Genomic DNA, 18,479 nt, shown 5'->3' with positions numbered 1-18,479 from the left:
ATTTAATTCTATGATTAATTCTTGTCTTTCACCATTGTTAGTTTAATTTACTTTAATTTGTGAAATCCCATTAATTAGTATATTTTACCTGGGTTGAAACTAAATTTTTTATAAAACTCACCCCGATGTGATCAGTTCATAATTACACACGACCCGTACGTTTTCAGTATTACTTTATTATTACTCTACTCTTTTGGGTATGTGGAGACACTCCTCCGGTCCTCCCTGACTAACATCCTACGCAATATAGGTTCTGTTTTCGTCTAATTTGGTTAATGAATCCCTCGTTGATGGTCTTCGGCGTAAAAAAATAATAATAAAAAATAAAATAAAAAAATAAAATAAAAAAATAAAATAAAATTATAGTGTCAGTAATAGGGAATCACCATTGTGAAGGTTTCTTCTCCATTTTTTCTACGAAAAAGAATTCTACGTCGTGGAAGATGAATGCGGTGATGGCTCCGTACTCTCATGCGTCCCTTCGCTCATTCGTTCTTTTCCAAAGCACTGAAAAGCTTCGAGTAGGAAAGGGACCGACTGCCTATCCCCGGCCTTCGAGTCCTAATAAAGTTAGTCTACTCTATTTCTTCTTCGTCTTCTTCTTCTTCTTCTTGAATCGCAGCTCTCTCCGTCTCTCTCTGCATCTCGATCCTTCCAAGGTTTGATTTTTCGTCTCTTTCGTTTCCCAGCTCTCAAGGTATGTTCCTTTCCTAGACTAGTGTTTTTCCATAAGATTTGAGCCCTTTTCTCCCCTTCTGATTCTTCAAACTCTCTCTCTCTCTGGTATGATCAAGTTTGTTGAGTTGGGAAGAAAGGAAAATGTCGTGTTTTCTTGAGATATTGCGCTGCATCATTTGCTGTGAAGATGATGATGGTGACAGGCGTGATTACCGTGATTATCGAACTCTCTCCTCGGATATTAGTAGGGAGTATAGTTACCATGGAACAACTAAGAGTTCTTCTTCTTCTCTTGCGGTTTCGAACAATACTCTGGCAGTTACAGGAAGATCAAACCGAGATTATTCTAATTCGGGTTCAGAGTACTCAATTTCTTATGGATCATTGAATAAGTCACCACTGATTCAGACTCCATTACGCCTTCCACCTAATCCTCCTCCCCCCAAAGTTACTCAGAAATCGATATCATCTCTGCCATCCTCGGTTAGTCAGACTCCATTATGCCTTCCTCCTACTCCTCCTCCCCCCAAAGTTACTCAGAAATCGATATCTCTGGTACCCTCGGTTAGTCAGACTCCATCACGCCTCCCACTTACTCCTCCTCCCCCCAGAGTTACTCAGAAATCGATATCTCTGCTACCCTCGGTTAGTCAGACTCCATTACGCCTTCCAATTACTCCTTCTACCCCCAAAGTTTCTCAGAAATCGGTATCTCCGTCACCACTACCTTCTCCCCCCAAATCAGTTGATTCAGCAGTTAATGAAAGGAGTACCATTACATATGAGCTGGAAACCATCAGAAGCTCACCCGCAAAGGGTAACGAAGATACTCGGTCGCGGAACAACTTGGCAACAGCATCTCCTGCAACTTTCTCTAAGCATTCATCCGAGGCATTCCTGTCTTCCAATAAGCAGGGTATCTGTTCATCGAGGCCTCCTCAATCTTCCTCTAAGCCACTTCTATCTTCCTCCGGACCTCTTTCATCTGCCTCTAACCCACTTCCATCTTCTGGACCTCTTTCATCTGCATCTAACCCACTTCTATCTTCTGGACCTCTTTCATCTGCCTCTAAGGCAACTCCAGCTTCCTTGAAGGCACCACCATCTTCGCGATGGCCTCACTCATCTACTTCTGAACAAACTCTGTCTCTATCCCCTTCTCCAGTTCAGAATGATCCTAATTCAGTGGTTGTAGAGAATATTAAATATTTGATCTCCACTGGGTATCGTTCATCTTCTTCTGAGCTGGGTCCGTCTCCATCTCCCTCTAACTCGAATACATTGAATCTACCAAGGAAAGAGAAATGGGTTCAGGTTCAAAGGGGTAAAACTCCTACCTTTGCTATAACTAACGACAGCAAAAACTCTGTTCAGCCACCTTCTTTCCCTCAATCTCTTCCACCTGCCACTAAGTCTCCCCAATCTTCCTCTAAGCTGCCACCATTTCTCAATGAGCTTTGTCCATCTTCATGTAAGGGAATTCCATCTCCAACACCCTGTCCCTCAGATAAAACAAATCCTGCTACGAAAACCAAATTGGTTTGGGTTCTAAAGGGTACAACTCCAATTTCTTCAACTAATAAAGCTAAAAAAACGCTACCTCAATCTCTCCCTCAGCCTCTTCCTTCTGGTTCTGATTCTGATTCTGATTCTCCTCCATTTTCCCCCAACTTATCACCATCTTTGAATGGAACTTCTCCATTTTCCTCTTTCACAAGTTCTGCTCCTTCTGGTCCACCTGATCCACCCAAAAAAAACACATACATCCATGGAGGTGCAACTCTTATATATGAGATCCCCGAAGATATAAAAAATTTGATCAAGAGGGACATTGTACCTTATGTTCTGAAGGAACCATTATCACCATGGACCTACAAAGACTACTTTGCTACACTACTTTATGCTGAAGACTTCTACGAAGAGGTACAGAACAACAAATTACTAAAGGATTCTCATTTTTGTAGTATAATTTCAATTCTTTTCCCAAGCAATATGCCAGCTATTTATTGTTTTAAGGTCTTCTACATTGAGGTACAGTGCAACAAATTACTGCAGGATTCTCACTTTTGCAGTAAAATTTAAATTCAGTTCCATGCAATGCGCCAGCTATTTACTGTTTTATGAATCATAATTAGGTACCTAGGTTTATATTTCAATGATCTCAAAAAAAAAAAAAAAAAAAAAAAAAAAAATTCTGTATGAATAATATTGATGATGAGGAACTCCAAGTGTTTCTGACCAGTGAAGTTTCTACTTTCTTCTATCTGATGGTAGGATAAAGTTAAAGGGCTACTTTTGATACTTTATTCCAGTGATCATAACTTCTGATTTTTTACATTGTAAATATACTCTCCAACATGTCAATATGTCACTACTATATTAAATAAACTTTGAAAAACAGTGAGGCCTTTGCATTCTTGGTTCCCAACGGCTATTCTTTACATTAAGTTATGTTTGATTGAGACCATTCAATTGACCCACATGTTTGTTTGTCCATAACATAAATTTGGTATGGGCTAAATTAAATGTTCAAAATATTTCTACAGTTTCTTCTAATGTGATGGTAAAATAGCTTGGGCTACCTATGCAAAGCTGCACTATCGAGTTTGAGGGAGTTCACTTTAGGCAAAAAGACAAAAGGTTAGGGCCATCTCCAATCGTTTTCTCCCTGGCTGTAACAGCAGTGTTGCACTGGGTTTACTTCCCTTTTTTCTCTTTTTAATGTCAATACCTTTACTTTTTACTCTCTCTCTTGGGGGGGTCTGGGTGGAGGGTTGAAAGGACCACAAAAAAGTGTAGCTGTTGGAACTTTAGGATTATCTGGGAGCAGGATTGCATCATATGCATGTGAAGTGGTCTAAGTTATCGGGCATGTGCAATATATGAATGTGACATTATTATGGCCTTCATACTTTTAGTCTAAAATTTTACTAGTTTTATTCTTACGGCTGACCCTGAATTCCAGTGATTATTCTATTGGTTGTGCTAATGTTTCAAGAGAAACAGAAAAACCAGTTCTTTTTGGTTATTGATTGAGTGCATTATCGGTGAACTATTTCAAAATCTGAGAGGGAACTTGTAACATGGAGTAATGCTAGTGAAGGGCCTAGTAGTTTAGAATATTTAAAGTTTTTTTCAGGACTGGTAGTAGACGATCTAATTGCCATCCCACCAACCTTTGAAAGTGCATCAGTAAATATTTTCACTTCCCTCCCCACCCATTTCTATGTGTGTGTATTTTCCTCTTTGGACGTTGTCAAATTTTTAGTTTAGTGATTCAATTCTGCTGTACATTCCTGTTATTTCTTGTTCTCTTACCTAGGTTCCAAATTTGATATTTATTGGTTAGACTTTTGTTGTATCGTCATGTTTGCATCGTGATTTAGGAATCTGGTTTTGTGATTTTGCTTTGAATTTGCACCTTCTCTTTAATAAATACCTTTTGGTTTAAAAAGTCGAGGGTGATTGGATATTGAATCCTGCTGCAGTGCTATTCCTATAATGATTCATTGATTTTATCTGTTCTTTTAACTCTGCTAACAACTTCATTTTATTTCTTTAATTGTGGGTGCTATACTTCACCACATGTCATGAGGTGGTGCACGCTAGATTCATGTGATAGGACCCCTGCACCCATCATGCTGGTAAATTTGGTCCAAAATAAGTAAGGAGATAGGCCCAGAGTTAAAAGAAATTGCGTGCCACGTGATGGAAAACATTCTTAAAAAGAAGGCTCTTTGTAATTTTGAGCCACATCCTTCACTCATTATGGGCTGAAATTTTAGCTGTGGATAGATGCAGGCCTTGACTCACCTTTATACCAAGATATGGCTGGCAGGTGAAGCATTAACTTCACCAGGATGGTGAAATGTAAAATCTCCTTTATTTTTTCTTGGTTTTGCTTTATCATTCTCTATGGCTAATACATGCTTTTCTTTAGTTTAGAAATGGAGTGAATTCTGTTTAAAGAATGTAACTCTAAAGTTGGAGGAAGCCTCAATTTATGAAAAATCAAGCAAGAACAAGTCTTTGAATTGCAGTGATGAATATGATGAGAAACTTCTTGTAGTCTTTGAGATCGATTTGATTCCTGAGCGGCGACCATTTCTCCTATCAAGGGACTTTGTCTTTCTAAAACCTGCCGGCGAGGAAGTGGAACCCTTTAAGGTTGGTTTCCTGAACTTGCCTCATCATTATCATAACAAATTTGAGAAGTTAGTCTGGATATCAGAAGCTTATGCATGTCTGGAACTGTTAAGAAATGTGATTTTTCTTTCAAATCTGTCTCACTTTATTTTCTTAATCATTCAAAAAAAAAAAAAAATCACTTTATAGTTTATTCTACCTTGAATGCATGATTTTGTTTTGTCACTAGTCTGCATTTTTGGAGTTGGATCTATCCTATTTCTAGCTGTTTTATAACTTCTTTTTCATGTGGTATGGTTTTCGCAAATTTCATTTTCCTTCAAATGACAATTGATGACCATTCTCCCATAGAAAGCAGGGAATTTTATCTTGTGATATCAACTATCTGGTCAGTTACGCACTTATGGATATTCAATAATTTATAGCTGCAAAGAACAAAAGCAACCTTCTACTTTCAAGTTTTCAATTGAAAACGAAACAAAGGAAGAACAGAGAAACTTTTCGTAATTAATAATTTTCTGAAGGGATAAAGAACTCTACTAGTTTGGTGTTGCCTACGCCTAGACATAGGCATAGTTGTCATGGCGTCGCCAAGGCTCCGATTAGGCATCCCGGGGGTTTAGGGTGACCAAATCGATTGACCGATTAGGTTCACACACATTAATCGATCGCTAAGGGTCGATTGGCGTCGCCAAATTGTCCTTGGTGACGATTAATGTGGTTGAACCAAAAAATCAGTCGCGATTTTGTTGTTGTTTTTTTTTTTTTCTTCTTTTAAGTTTTAATTTTTAATTAATAAATTGATTTTATTTATAATAATGTTATTGGTAGGTGTATATTGATTCTTTTTCTACTAGTTCTATTGGCACTTGGCAGGGATAAAATTGTCATTAACCTGTACCAAGGAAAAAAAATAAAATATTTTACTTAAAGATCAAAGAAGGTCGCAACAGTCGACACTTCAGTCTTTCAACCCTTCTTCTTCAACCTAGTTCGAACTTCGAACTTCGCCCTATGTGAACTTAGTGAAGACGGAAGGGACTCTCCTCAGGACCTCATCTGCTCCAGGGTGCTGTTCCCTTGCTCTGGCGTCGCTGTTCCAGTGTTCCCTCCTTCCCTTGCTCCGGCATTGCTGCTCATCTGCTCCGGCGTCTCTAGGTATGTTCTTCTCTTCTTCCCTGGTTTGTCACCTCTTCTTCTCCTTTCTTTTTTTTTTTTTTGGTTTATACTTTATTGCCTCTTTCTCTTCTTCTGTTTTCTGGTTTTTCGTCTCTGCCCAAGTGCCCTCTGGTTTATTGCCTCCCTTCTTCTTTTTTTCTGGTTTATTGCCTCTGTTCTTCTCTTCTTCTCTTCTTCTCTTATGCTCTTCTTCTCTTCTTCCTTTTTCATGGCTGCTCCTGCCCTGCGGTTGCGAGTAGCTGCTGTCGTTAGATTTATTTTTTCCCTATCTTGCAGCAAGACTCTTCTTCTCTTCTTCTAACCTTCTTCTTCCTTGCCTCTAGTATGAGATATCGACTCTTCTTCTCTTCTTCTCCTCTTTTAATCTTCTTTTTTCCTTTCCTGTTGCCTCTAGTAGTTTGGTTTGTTCGACTCTTCACCTCTTTTTTTTCCCCCCCTTTTTCTACTACTAATCAGTCTCTTCTCTTCTTTTCTTCTCTTCTTCTAATCTTCTTCTTCCTCTTCCTTAGTTCACTCACACATACACTGGCACACTGCTATTAATGGGATATTGAACAAGGTTGCTCCTGCCATGCGAGTAGCTTCTGTCCTTGGAAATTTTTTTTTGGTAGTGTCGTATTGCCTTTTTCATTGATGCAAATTTTCTAGCAGTCATGATTGTGGTCTTCAATTACCAGATTTTCCATGATTAAGAACCATGTCCCGTATTGTGGATTGTATTAATATTAAGCAAGGTAAGTCTATGTGCTGCTGGTTCCCAATATACTTGTGTTAAATTGTTAATTCGATGGATATTTTCTAGTTCTTTTCTGTTGCAACATATTTTAACAATGTTTACTGTGATATATCATATATGTTGTTTCATATAATTTTTTTTACAAATTTATGATAATGTCTTGTTGGTTATGTTGATTTTTTGACGATTTGATGTTGCTTAATGTTGGTTTTATATATTATAGGATATATATTGTAGGCTTGTAGCATGCTAAATAACTTTAGAAAATAGGGGAAATAAAGAAGTAGCATACTAAATAACTTTAGAAAATAGGTAAAATAAAAAAAGACACATAGGCAATTTGACCGCCATGGCAACGCTATAATGGGCGATTCATCGTCAAATCGATTAGCCACACCCCTCTACCGCCTTGGATCGATTTGATGCCGTGACAACTATGGATACAGGCGGGTGCAAAGTACCATGTTGCCCCCTTGGCCCGTGCACTGAAGATGCTTCCGTGTCTCCTCTCATTCGCCCTGCGCACTGGTGTTGCCTACACCAGACTGGAGGGTCCTTTCTCCCTTTTCTAAAAATGACATGACAAGGATCATCCTATCATCCATCCCCTTGGTGTTATGTCAGCTAGCTTTGTAGCCAGAAAGTAGTAGTGCTGCTAATTGTATGATTATCTGCATATGCAATGACAAAAGGCTGATTGGAATGCCAGTCATGGGAGTCATCATTGGACTGTTGGCTCTTTCTCTCATATAGAGGGCTGAAGTTGTCATTTTGTTCATTTTTTAGATATGGTACCCTTCAAATTTGTCACCTATCAAATTTCATGGCTGACCTCAGCATAGTTTTTAAGGCGCTGGTAAGGCGACGCCTTAGTAGCGCCTTGGCACTGATGCGGTTTAGAGATGGTAAGGCAGTGCTCCGCCTTATGTGAAGTGCCTTATGGGTTTTTTTTTTTTTTTAACACATTTTAAAATTACTTGATGAAGATTCCAAATATAGATTTTTTATTGGTAGGTGTATAGTTTTGTTAACACTTGAGATGTATGGGATCAGTTTTACTCCACCAAAAATAACCAAAACAAACAAAATAAAAACCCGGGTCACAAACAGGGTTTGGATTTTGTCAAGGGTTTTAAAAAAGGGCTTTGAGAAGGAATCAAGGAACAAGGAAGAACAATTGATCCAGACGATCATTTTGCTCTGGCAGCGGTGAGCTTCATTCTTCTTTGATAGGAGTAGAAATATAGTGGATGACCTTAGGGCTTAGGCACTCATTTTGGCATCATAGAGGTAAGTATAATAAATACTTGTAATTTTTATTTCTTTTCTTTATATTTATAATTTTGTTTCATAATTTTGTATTTATATTATATGTTAATATAGATGAACTTAGTTTATTCACTTTATTGATTTGTTTTCTTGATGAATATCTTACATTGGTATGAATATGAATTTTTAATATTTATTTAACATATGAGTAATAGGATTCAACTAGGATTTGAGCCAAATAGATTGGTTCTATAAAAAAATTACATAGGAACGCTTTAGTCGATAAGGCGACGCTTTATGCCCGCCTTATCACTAAGGCGCTCCGAAAGACCCTCAAACGCCTCTGTCGCCTTACTGCCTTAAAAACTATGGACCTCAGCCACATTACCATGTATTGGACTTTTTCTATGGAGTTTCAATTATCTAGTCAGTTTTAAAAAATATTGACTTTGTAACCATTTTCAGTGCTTTATTAGATCATGTGAGATATTCTTGGGTCCATACTTACCCTATGAATTAAGCTACTATTATCTTCTCTAACTCAAAAGATCTAAATATCAAATAATTAAAAATGTATCTTCAAATTGACAAGCTTTGGCCTCTCGAATATCCAACTGATTAATTAAAATTTTCTGGCCTAGGGTGCTGAACTGAGCTTGGGCCCAGGCCCAATCTTAGCACAGCCTGCTTAAAACATGCTTGGTTTGAGCCCATGTGCAGCCAAATGTTGTTGATATAAAGATGTTATTATCTTGCCATCCTTCCATAGTTGTCATGGCGTCGCCTAGGCGTCGCCAAGGCTGCGATTTGGCATCCTGACGGAAAAAGAAGTTCATGGCAGTGTTACGATTTACGTGACTCACAAATGGCAGTTGCCATTGGCTGATAGGCGTCGCTATGGCACCACCATGGACGCCAGGTCACGCCTAATTCACTAGACGGTCGATTTTTTGTAAAATGCAGGGTGATTTTGATAGGGCTATGTTGATTTTTGATGATTTGATGTTGCTTAATGTTGGTTTTATATGTTAGAGGGTATATATTGTAGGCTTGTAGCATGCTAAATAACTTTAGAAAATAGGGGAAATAAAAAAATATCATACTAAATAATTTTAGAAAATAGGAAAAATAAAAAAATGACACATGGGCGATTTGACCGCCATGGCAACGCCCATAATGGGCGATTCATTGCCAAATTGATTAGCCAGCCCTCCACCGCCTCGGATCGATTTGACGCCGTGACAACTATGCATCCTTCTTATATTTCCTTCTTTATTTCTCGTTGAGTTTAGCGTTAGGTGCTAATCCTAAACAGCGACAGGGCCGATAAGGGCATTTATGTCCTATCGGCCCCATATCTCTGTGATTAGGTTTTTCTTCTTTATAGGGGTATTTTTGTACTTTTCTTCAGCACCATTTAATATAAGTTTTGAGGCATAACCTGCGATCATACTATTTTGGTCTGATCGCAGGTCACTCCTCTCTTTTGGGATTCTTTTTTGATTGCACCTCTCTTTATCTTCTTTGCTCTTTTCTTCTTCTCTTCTTTCCTTTATTTCTCTGTTTTGATTATAGGTTTCTGGGATTGTAATATGGTATTACAGCCTCTGTGTTCAAGCCTAGGGTTTATACATTCCTTTCTGTTGACTTCATTCTTCCACTAACCTCTCTAGTGTACAGCCGCCTACAAGTGTGTTTGCTATGGCTTAAATCACATGTGTTAGATAATGTCCCTATGCTCATTTTATTAATTGACAATCGAAGACTGATTTTTGACATGGTTTTTTATACCTCATCAATTTTTGCCCCATGGTATGTAACCCTAAACTCTAAACCCCAACTCTAAACCTTACAGGTGATTGTTTGTTTGGTGATGACTATGGAGTGATCAGGTCTTAACAATATGGCTCTGTAATAGAATCCCCCATTCTATGGTACTATATAGATTTGCGTACAGGTGATTGTTTGTTTGCCTCTACATCAGCAATCCTTTCTTTTCTATTTTTTTTTTTTTTTTTTTTGCTCCTCATAGCTGAGACTAAAACTACTACTGCTACATCTTCCTCGGACAATGTCAATGTCCATATTACCTCTATCAAGCTCAAGGGAAGTTTGAATTACCTACTTTCGGCTCAGTCTGTGAAGGTTTATCTTATAGCCAAGGATAAACTTTAATATACTACTTCTGAACCTCCTCCATCATCTGATAAGGGTTAAAATGAATGGATGAAGGAGAATTCCTTGATTTTAATCTGGTTGTGGAATAGTATGAAACCAGATGTTGCTGCAAATGTCATGTTTCATTCTACTGCAAAGGGAGTATGGAATGACTTAAAGGAAACATACTCTCAAGAAAAGAACATGACCCGTATTTATGATATTTATGAGAAGCTCCAGTTTCGCTAGTCTGACAAATCTCGTCCAAAGTACTATAGTGTTTTTAGGGGAATGGTTGAAGAACTCAATGTTTTCTAGCCCTTGACCACAGACATTGACAAATTGAAGGCTCAACGCAATGAGTTTTTTGTTTCCAAATTTTTGGTTGGGTTAAATAATGATTTGAAGGCAGTGAAGGGCCATCTACTTGCAGATGATAGTATTCGTACTCTAAATGACACTTATTCGCGACTACAGCGTATTACTTTATCAACTAAACCTGATCAGTCTTCCAAAGACAATTCTGCCTTCCTTGCATTTGTGGATATGGTCGTGATCGTGGGGGAGGTCGTGGGTCGGCTGGTTGAGGTTCTAGTGGACAGCCGTTTGATTGTGCATCTCGCCATTGCACTTACTATGGGAAGTTCAACCATACTGTTGAGACTTGTTGGGCAAAGCATGGCAAGCTAGAGTGGGCCACCCAGTTAGCCAATCAGGCAGTGTCAGACGATGGTACTAACACAGTGTCTTCCATTGATACTAAGCCGACAACTTCCTCAGGAGATTCGTCTACCTGTCTGCACAATAACATCAATTAGTTGCTTCGGCGCTTACACATTCTCGAGGCATCCTCTAATACATCCAATGGTGGGTCTACATCCGCTGCCACTCATGCAGGTACCTCAGCCCTTCTTATCACTACTTACCCCGTGGATCATTGATTCAGGTGCTTCTGCCCATATGACTGAGAAGTCATCACTTTGTGAAACCTTTTCTTTTAGTACCAATTCTACATCTGTTATTCTTGCCAACGGTGCTTCCACACCGGTTCTAGGCCATGGTACTATCTCACCTACATCCTCACTGAATTTATCTTCTGTGTTACATGTACCACAATTTCCATTAAGTCTTCTCTTTGTGAGCCAGTTAACTAGTTCATTAAATTGTTCAGTAACCTTTTTTCCCTCTTACTGTGTTTTTCAGGATCTTCACACGAGGAAGACAATTGGTAGAGGGCATGAAAAAGATGATTTATATTATCTCAACTGTGGCTCTCCTGCTTCTTCTACTGCTATTACTGCTGTTGGGGATGTGACTCCTTTCCAATAGCATTGTCGTTTAGGACATTTGTCTTTGTCTAGGTTGAAACTTTTATTTCCTAGTTTTAAGTCTGTGCTTAGGTTCGAATGTGAGGCTTGTGAGTTGGGAAAACATCACCGTGTGTCCTTTCCATATCGCTCTGTGTCTCGTAGTCCTTTATTTTGTTTAGTCCATTCTGATGTATGGGGTCCTTGCAGAGTTAGTAATAGATTTAGTTTTCGCTATTTTGTGACATTTGTGGATCATTCTTGTCTTTCATGGTTGTACATGTTAAAGGATAGATCTGAATTTTTATCTGTGTTCTAGAAATTTTATAATAAAATAAAAACTCAGTTTGGCATTTTAATTAAGATTTTTCGATCTGATAATGCTTTAGAATATGCCCAAATTGATATTTCTGATTTTTGTGCCAACCGTGGAATGATACACCAAACTAGTTATGCCTATACCCCATAGCAAAATGGGTTAGCAGAGCGCAAGAACCGGCATCTCCTTGATGTAGCTCGAGCTATTATGGTACATATGGATGTTCCTAAACATTTTTGGTGTGATGGAGTTTTAACTGCATGTCACTTGATTAATCGTATACTTTCAGTTCTCTCAGATAAGTCTCATTTTTCTATTATGTTTCCTAACTTACAGAGTTTTTTTGTTCCTCCCCGAGTCTTTGGGTGTGTGTTTTGTCTATAATTTGCATGCACAAGTAGATAAATTATCTCCTCGGTCTACTAAGTGCATTTTTTTGGGTTATTCACGTACTTAGAAAAGGTACAAGTGCTATGACCTTATTACTCACAGGAAATTTGTTAGTGCCGATATGACTTTTTTTGAAGGCACATCATGTTTTCCTCCTCAGGTCCCTCATTCTAGTATGGAGTGGACTTCTTCATCTCCTCCACCCATTCATTTTCTCATTCCCTTTCCTGATGTTCCTAGTGCTAGTGACTCACCTCCTCTACAGGTTTATCAACACAAGAAGAAGGTTGGACGGCCGAGTGTAGATTCCAATACTCTAGATGATTCACTTCCTCCATTGCTGCCTTCCTCTAGTGAAGCTCCTCCTCCTCTGCCTGATGACTTACCAATTGCTCAAAGGAAAGGTACATCCTCTTGCACTAAAAAATCTATGGTTGTGTATCCTATTGATAACTTTGTTTCCTCATCTCATCTTCCCTCAACCATTCCTGGTCTTGCCCTTTCACTTTCTACTAACCCTATTCCTCGCACCCATAATGATGCCCTACGTTTCCCTGGATGGAAAGCTGCCATGGATGTGGAAATAGATGCTCTCTTGAGTCGTGGTACCTGGAGTCTGGTAGATTTACCTCTTGGTAAGGATTTGGTGAGTCGTGATACATTGTTAAGTATCACTCTGATGGATCTGTTGAGCGGTTGAAAGCCCGTCTGGTTGCCAAGGGTTTTACTCAGACATATAGGGTTGATTATTTTGAGACCTTCTCCCCGGTTGCTAGATTGAACTTTGTTCATCTACTTATTTCTCTAGCTGTCAACTTTGATTGGCCCTTATTTCAGTTGGATATCAAGAATGCTTTCTTGTATGGTGATCTACAGGAAGAGGTGTATATGGAGCATCCTCCTGGTTATGCTGCTCAGGGGGAGAATAAAGGTGTGTGTTGCTTATACAAGGCTATCTATGGACTTAAACAGTCCCCTCGGGCATAGTTTGACAAGTTCAGTACTACCATAGTAACTTGTGGATTTTCTTAGTGTTATTCTGATCATTCTGTCCAAGGATTAAAGTATCGGTATCGGTCGCCGTATCGGTCGGTCAAAATTAAGATACGTATCGGAGGGTATCGTATCGTATCGGAGATACACTAAGATACGCTAAAGATACACACATAAATGGATAGGAAACATTTTTTTATACACTTTTGCATAAAGAATTTGTTGAAAAAAGCTATTGATAACATGTATTATGCATAAACACTAAATTGAGGGTATCGTACTAAGAATTCAAGGTCTGTAGTTGTCCCATAAATGTAAAATCCTTGTTCCCAACCTTGATTTCCACTTTAGTTAGAGAGAAATATGGCTGACAGCAACTTTAGAACAAAAACCCTTCAAAAAATTGTTTTTTTTCTGAAAAATTACCCATATTGGCCATTATATGACCGTAGCGCCGATACGTATCGATACTCACCGATACATACCAATATATATATATCGATACTCACCGATACGTGCTGATATATACCGATACGTACCGATCGATACATACCGATACTCACCAATATGTACCAATACATACTGAAACGTACATTTTATCTCAATTTTATATTTTTCATAGAGTCGTATCGAGGCATGTCGTATCGTATCGATGTGTATTAGTGGTGTATTGATACATATCGGTATATATTGTAGGATATATATCGATACGAAATGATTTAAAAAATTCAATGTATCGTATCGGCCGACTAAATTTAAGATACGTATCGGAGGGTATCGTATCGGTATTGGAGATACTTAAAACCATGATTCTGTCTTTGCTCGTCGTAGAGGTGATAAATTGGTGGTATTGGTAGTTTATGTTGTTGATATTATTCTTACTGGTAATGATGAGGCAGGAGTTTCTAAAGTGAAGGCTTATCTACAACAACACTTTCAGACCAAGGACTTGGGTCAACTTCACTATTTTCTTGGAATTGAAGTGATTCGATGCAAGAAAGGGATCAGTCTGTCTCAAAGGAAATATGTGTTGGACCTTATATCTGACATTGGTATGCTTGCATCCGGACTTCTTGTTATCCCTATGAATCCTCACCAAAAGTTTGGGGTTAATGATGGCGAACCTCTCCAGGATGTGCATCAGTACAGAAGTTTGATTGGCAAGCTGATTTATTTTACTGTGACTCTTCTTGACATCTCTTATGCTGTTGGAGTCCTCAGTCAGTTCATGCAATCTCCTCAGAAAGCACATTGGGACACAGTTGTTCGGGTTCTTCGCTACCTAAAGGGTGCTCCTAGAAAAGGGCTGATCTATTGTCCTAATTGGCATATGGAACTAGTTGGCTATTCTGACGCTGGTTGGGTTGGCTCTGATAGTGATCGTAGGTCCACTACGGGTTATTAAACGTTTGTTGGAGGTAATCTGGTTACATGGTGTAGTTAGAAGCATACTACTATTGCCCAGTCTAGTGCAGAAGCAGAATACAGAACTATGACTCATACCATTGCTGAGTTGATGTGGCTACGGTCTTTACTCTTGGAGTTGGGGTTTCCAGTAACCAAGCCTATGAGGATGTATTGTGACAACCAAGCTGTGGTGTACATTGCTAGCAATCTAGTCTTCCACGAGAGGACCAAGCACATCGAGGTGGAATGCCACTTCATTTGTGATGCTGTTCTGAAAAAGCTGATTAAGACCCCGTTTGTTCCTTCATCAGATCAGTTGGCTGACATGTTCACTAAGTCTCTGTTTGCTCCTAGTTTTCATCATGGTTGTACCAAGCTGAGCATGGGTGATGTGTATGCTCCAGCTTGAGGGGGAGTGTTGAGTTTAGCGCTCGGTGCTAATCCTAAACCGCGATAGGGCCGATAGGGGCATTTATGTCCTATCGGCCCCGTATCTTTGCGATTAGGTTGTTCTTTATGGGGGTATTTTTGTACTTTTCTTCAGCACCATTTAATATAAGTTTTGAGGCATAACCCGCTATTATACTATTCTGGTCCATAGTTTTTAAGGCAGTAAGGCGACGGAGGCGTTTGAGGGTCTTTTAGAACGCCTTAGCGATAAGGCGGGCATAAAGCATCGCCTTATTGACTAAAGCGTTCTTGTGTAATTTTTTTATAAAACCAATCTATTTGGCTCAAATCCTAGTTGAATCCTATTACTCATATGTTAAATAAATACTAAAGGTTCATATTCAAACCAATGTAAGATATTCATCATAAAAACAAATCAATAAAGTGAATAAACTAAGTTCATCTTCATCAATCATCAATCATCAATCATCAATCATCAATCATCATAACATATTAACATATAATATAAATACATAATTATGAAACAAAATTATAAATATAAAGAAAAGAAGACATAAAACATACAAGTATTTATTATACTTACCTCTATGATGCCAAAATGAGTGCCTAAGCCCTAAGGTTATCCACTATATTTCTACTCCTATCAAAGAAGACTGAAGCTCACCGCTGCCGGAACAAAATGGTCACCTGAATCAGTGGTTCTTCCTTGTTCCTTGATTCCTTCTCAAACCCCTTTCTTAAAATCCTTAACAAAATCCAAACTCTGTTTGTGAATCGTGTTTTTGTTTTGTTTGTTTTGGTTATTTTGGGTGGAGTAAAGCTGATCCCATACATCTCAAGTGTTAACAAAACCATACACCTACTAATAAAAAATCTATATTTGGAATCTTCATCAAGTAATTTTAAAATGTGTTTAAAAAGATAAAAAAAAAAAACCCATAAGGCACCACTTCAAGTAAGGCGGAGCACTGCCTTACCATCTCGCCTTAGCAGCGCCTTAAAAACTATGTTCTGGTCTGATCGCCGGTCACTCCTCTCTTTTGGGAGTCTCTTTCGATTGCACCTCTCTCTATTCTTTGATCTTTTCTTCTTCTCTTCTTTCTTTTATTTCTCTGTTTTGATTATAGGTTTCTGGGATTGTAACATTTCTTTTATCTATGTTACTGATATGAATCAAGCCTGACAACTTTATTTATTTATTTTTTGGTCTCACTGATCTTCAAATGAAATTTCAGTTTTCTTTGTTTAAGATAGTTTAATTCTGTTTGGAGGACTTACGAAGTAATGTGACATTCTCCTGAACTTCTCAATCTCTAGACAGACCCTGGCTTGAAAGAAAAGTCCAGTTAACCCTATTAATTGGCATCTCTGATCAATGGGTATTTCTGTTGATTTGGGAAAACTTGCTTCCTGTAGAAATACTGTGTTTTTTGGGGGCGGGGGTAGACCTAGAGATACTTTTGTGATTGTTTATTGTGGCTGAAAAATCTACATTTTAAGTATCTTTTTTAACTGTTTAACAACTTATTTTTTCCTGAGGGCAGACTATTTGAGAGTGCATACTATTTTCGTGGATTTGTTTTCATTGAAAAATCCTTTAAATCAGAAGAAACTTGAGGTAAAGAACATGTTTATTTGTATCTTTGTTTCTTTTTGTTGGTAGGAATCTTGAAAAAAATCTATGGATCTATTTATTGTGTCTTATCCCTGTCATATGTGATCCTAATTTCCAAATCAGGGGATTCTCCATCGCGTGGTAAAAGGAAATCGGGTCTTAGCTGAATTTGGTGATGATTTTTATCTTCACCATTATCCAGATTTCAAATATGACGTCAGCTTCTCGTTCAACAGAGTCTGCTTAAAGAGGTCTCATCAAGCAATTGCAGCTGCAACCAACCGTTTGTTCCAGAACTTCCTTTTCCCTGATCAAATATCTAGAACCAGCATTTCCACCCTACCTTTAATCCCTTCGAATCAAAATCTTGATTGGGACCAGATCTCTGCAGTACAACAAATATTAAGGCTCTGTGGCTCACCACCTTATCTCATTGATGGTCCGCTCTGTTTAACTAGATCAAAAGAATTATCAAGAACTGGACTGGTCATACGGGAAGCTGTTCTACAGATTTACAAATACTCTTCAGGCTGTCGGATCCTTGTCAGTGCACCTACAAATAAAACATGTGATGTGCTGGCGGAAAGCCTGGAGAAAGAGATTCCAGAACTGGATATTTTCAGAGCAAATGCTGCCTTCCGAGAGATTGTTGATGTACCCGATGACATCCTTCATTTATGCCAGTATGAGGGGGAATGCTTTACTTGTCCACCTCTCGAGGAGCTCCAGAATTTTAAGGTGATCTTCTCAACATTTGTGAGCAGCTTCCGTCTGCATAATGAAGGCTTACCTACAGGGCATTTTAGTCACATTTTTCTGGTGGATGCATCTTCAGCTATGGAACCAGAGGCATTAGTGGTTCTTACCAATCTGGTCGATGTGGATACAAATGTTGTGGTTTCTGGTGCTTCATGGAACTCATCTAGTTGGGTGCGCTCTGATATTGCTAGGAGGTATGGATTGAAGAAATCGTATTTTGAGAGGCTCCTGGAGAGTGAGCCATACTGTACGGAAGATTCAATGTTTGTTGCACATCTTGAGGCACAAGGGTTTAGTACCTTCCACAGCATGTTTGAGTTTTAACTGCCAGCAATTGTAGGCAACATAGCAGAGAGCTCTGCTTTCAGAAGTGAACCAGAGTTGCATTCTGGAGTAGCTTACTGATTGCTGTGTTAAAAAATGACACGAAAATGGATATGAGTAGATGTTGGTCGACAACGTCTCTCTCAGAGCCTGAGAGCCTGAATTAGACATGCATTTTCAAACTTGTCCTGAAAGGATTCCAGTTCTGAAAGTTCACCACCAACATTTGTTGTCTATATCCTTCATGTTTTGTATATTTGTTCCTGTACCTGATCTGTATAAATACTACAAATATGAAATGCTCAAGGAGCTTCTATCAATTTTCATGATATTTCAATCTTCTTCCAGGGAAATTTGGATTGAACCGAAAAACTGGTCTGAACCTGTTCCTACATATTGGAGATAAAACAGATGATCTGGTAAGTGGAAATTACGTCCAGCATGAACCACATTACTCGTGCCAGTGTTCTGGTACAATGGCATATCTTGTGTATTGGCGAAGAGGTCTGTGGAATTGTGAGAGAGATTCAATTGTATTCCTGAGTTGACAGACTTCCAACCTCAATAACGAATTTGTAGACAAACCAGGTGAGATTTACTTCAACTTCACCATACACAAATCTTCAATCTTTGGCAGAACTGCAATTTGGGTCTGGATCATTCCAAAAACTCATATGGTCCGACCAGAACTGTTAATGAACCAGCTAGTGGTCAGTACCCCAAGACAGTTGAGACAATTATCGACGGTGCTGGGAAAATGGAATCTGTTTACCGTGGAAGGAGTATGGA

The 18,479-nt window shown here is 38.7% G+C and overlaps 1 protein-coding gene across 2 annotated transcripts; it reads left to right on the top strand.

Annotated features, from left to right (window-relative positions):
* The first annotated feature begins 448 nt into the window (after positions 1-448).
* Positions 449-18,019, top strand: LOC122062977 (flocculation protein FLO11-like). Of its 2 annotated transcripts, XM_042626642.1 has the most exons (4): positions 449-697; positions 795-2,601; positions 4,624-4,845; positions 16,731-18,019. In XM_042626642.1, the coding sequence occupies exons 2-4, from the start codon at positions 820-822 to the stop codon at positions 17,688-17,690; spliced, it is 2,964 nt and encodes a 987-aa protein (XP_042482576.1). In that variant the 5' UTR covers positions 449-697; positions 795-819; the 3' UTR covers positions 17,691-18,019. The 2 variants fall into 2 exon arrangements, with proteins under 2 accessions (XP_042482576.1, XP_042482575.1); XM_042626641.1 differs by having other exon boundaries at positions 449-2,601.
* The last annotated feature ends 460 nt before the right edge of the window (positions 18,020-18,479 follow it).

This window comes from Macadamia integrifolia, unplaced genomic scaffold, assembly GCF_013358625.1.
Source record: "Macadamia integrifolia cultivar HAES 741 unplaced genomic scaffold, SCU_Mint_v3 scaffold1166, whole genome shotgun sequence".
Lineage (NCBI taxonomy): Eukaryota > Viridiplantae > Streptophyta > Magnoliopsida > Proteales > Proteaceae > Macadamia > Macadamia integrifolia.
This window is presented reverse-complemented; position numbering and strand designations above follow the sequence as displayed.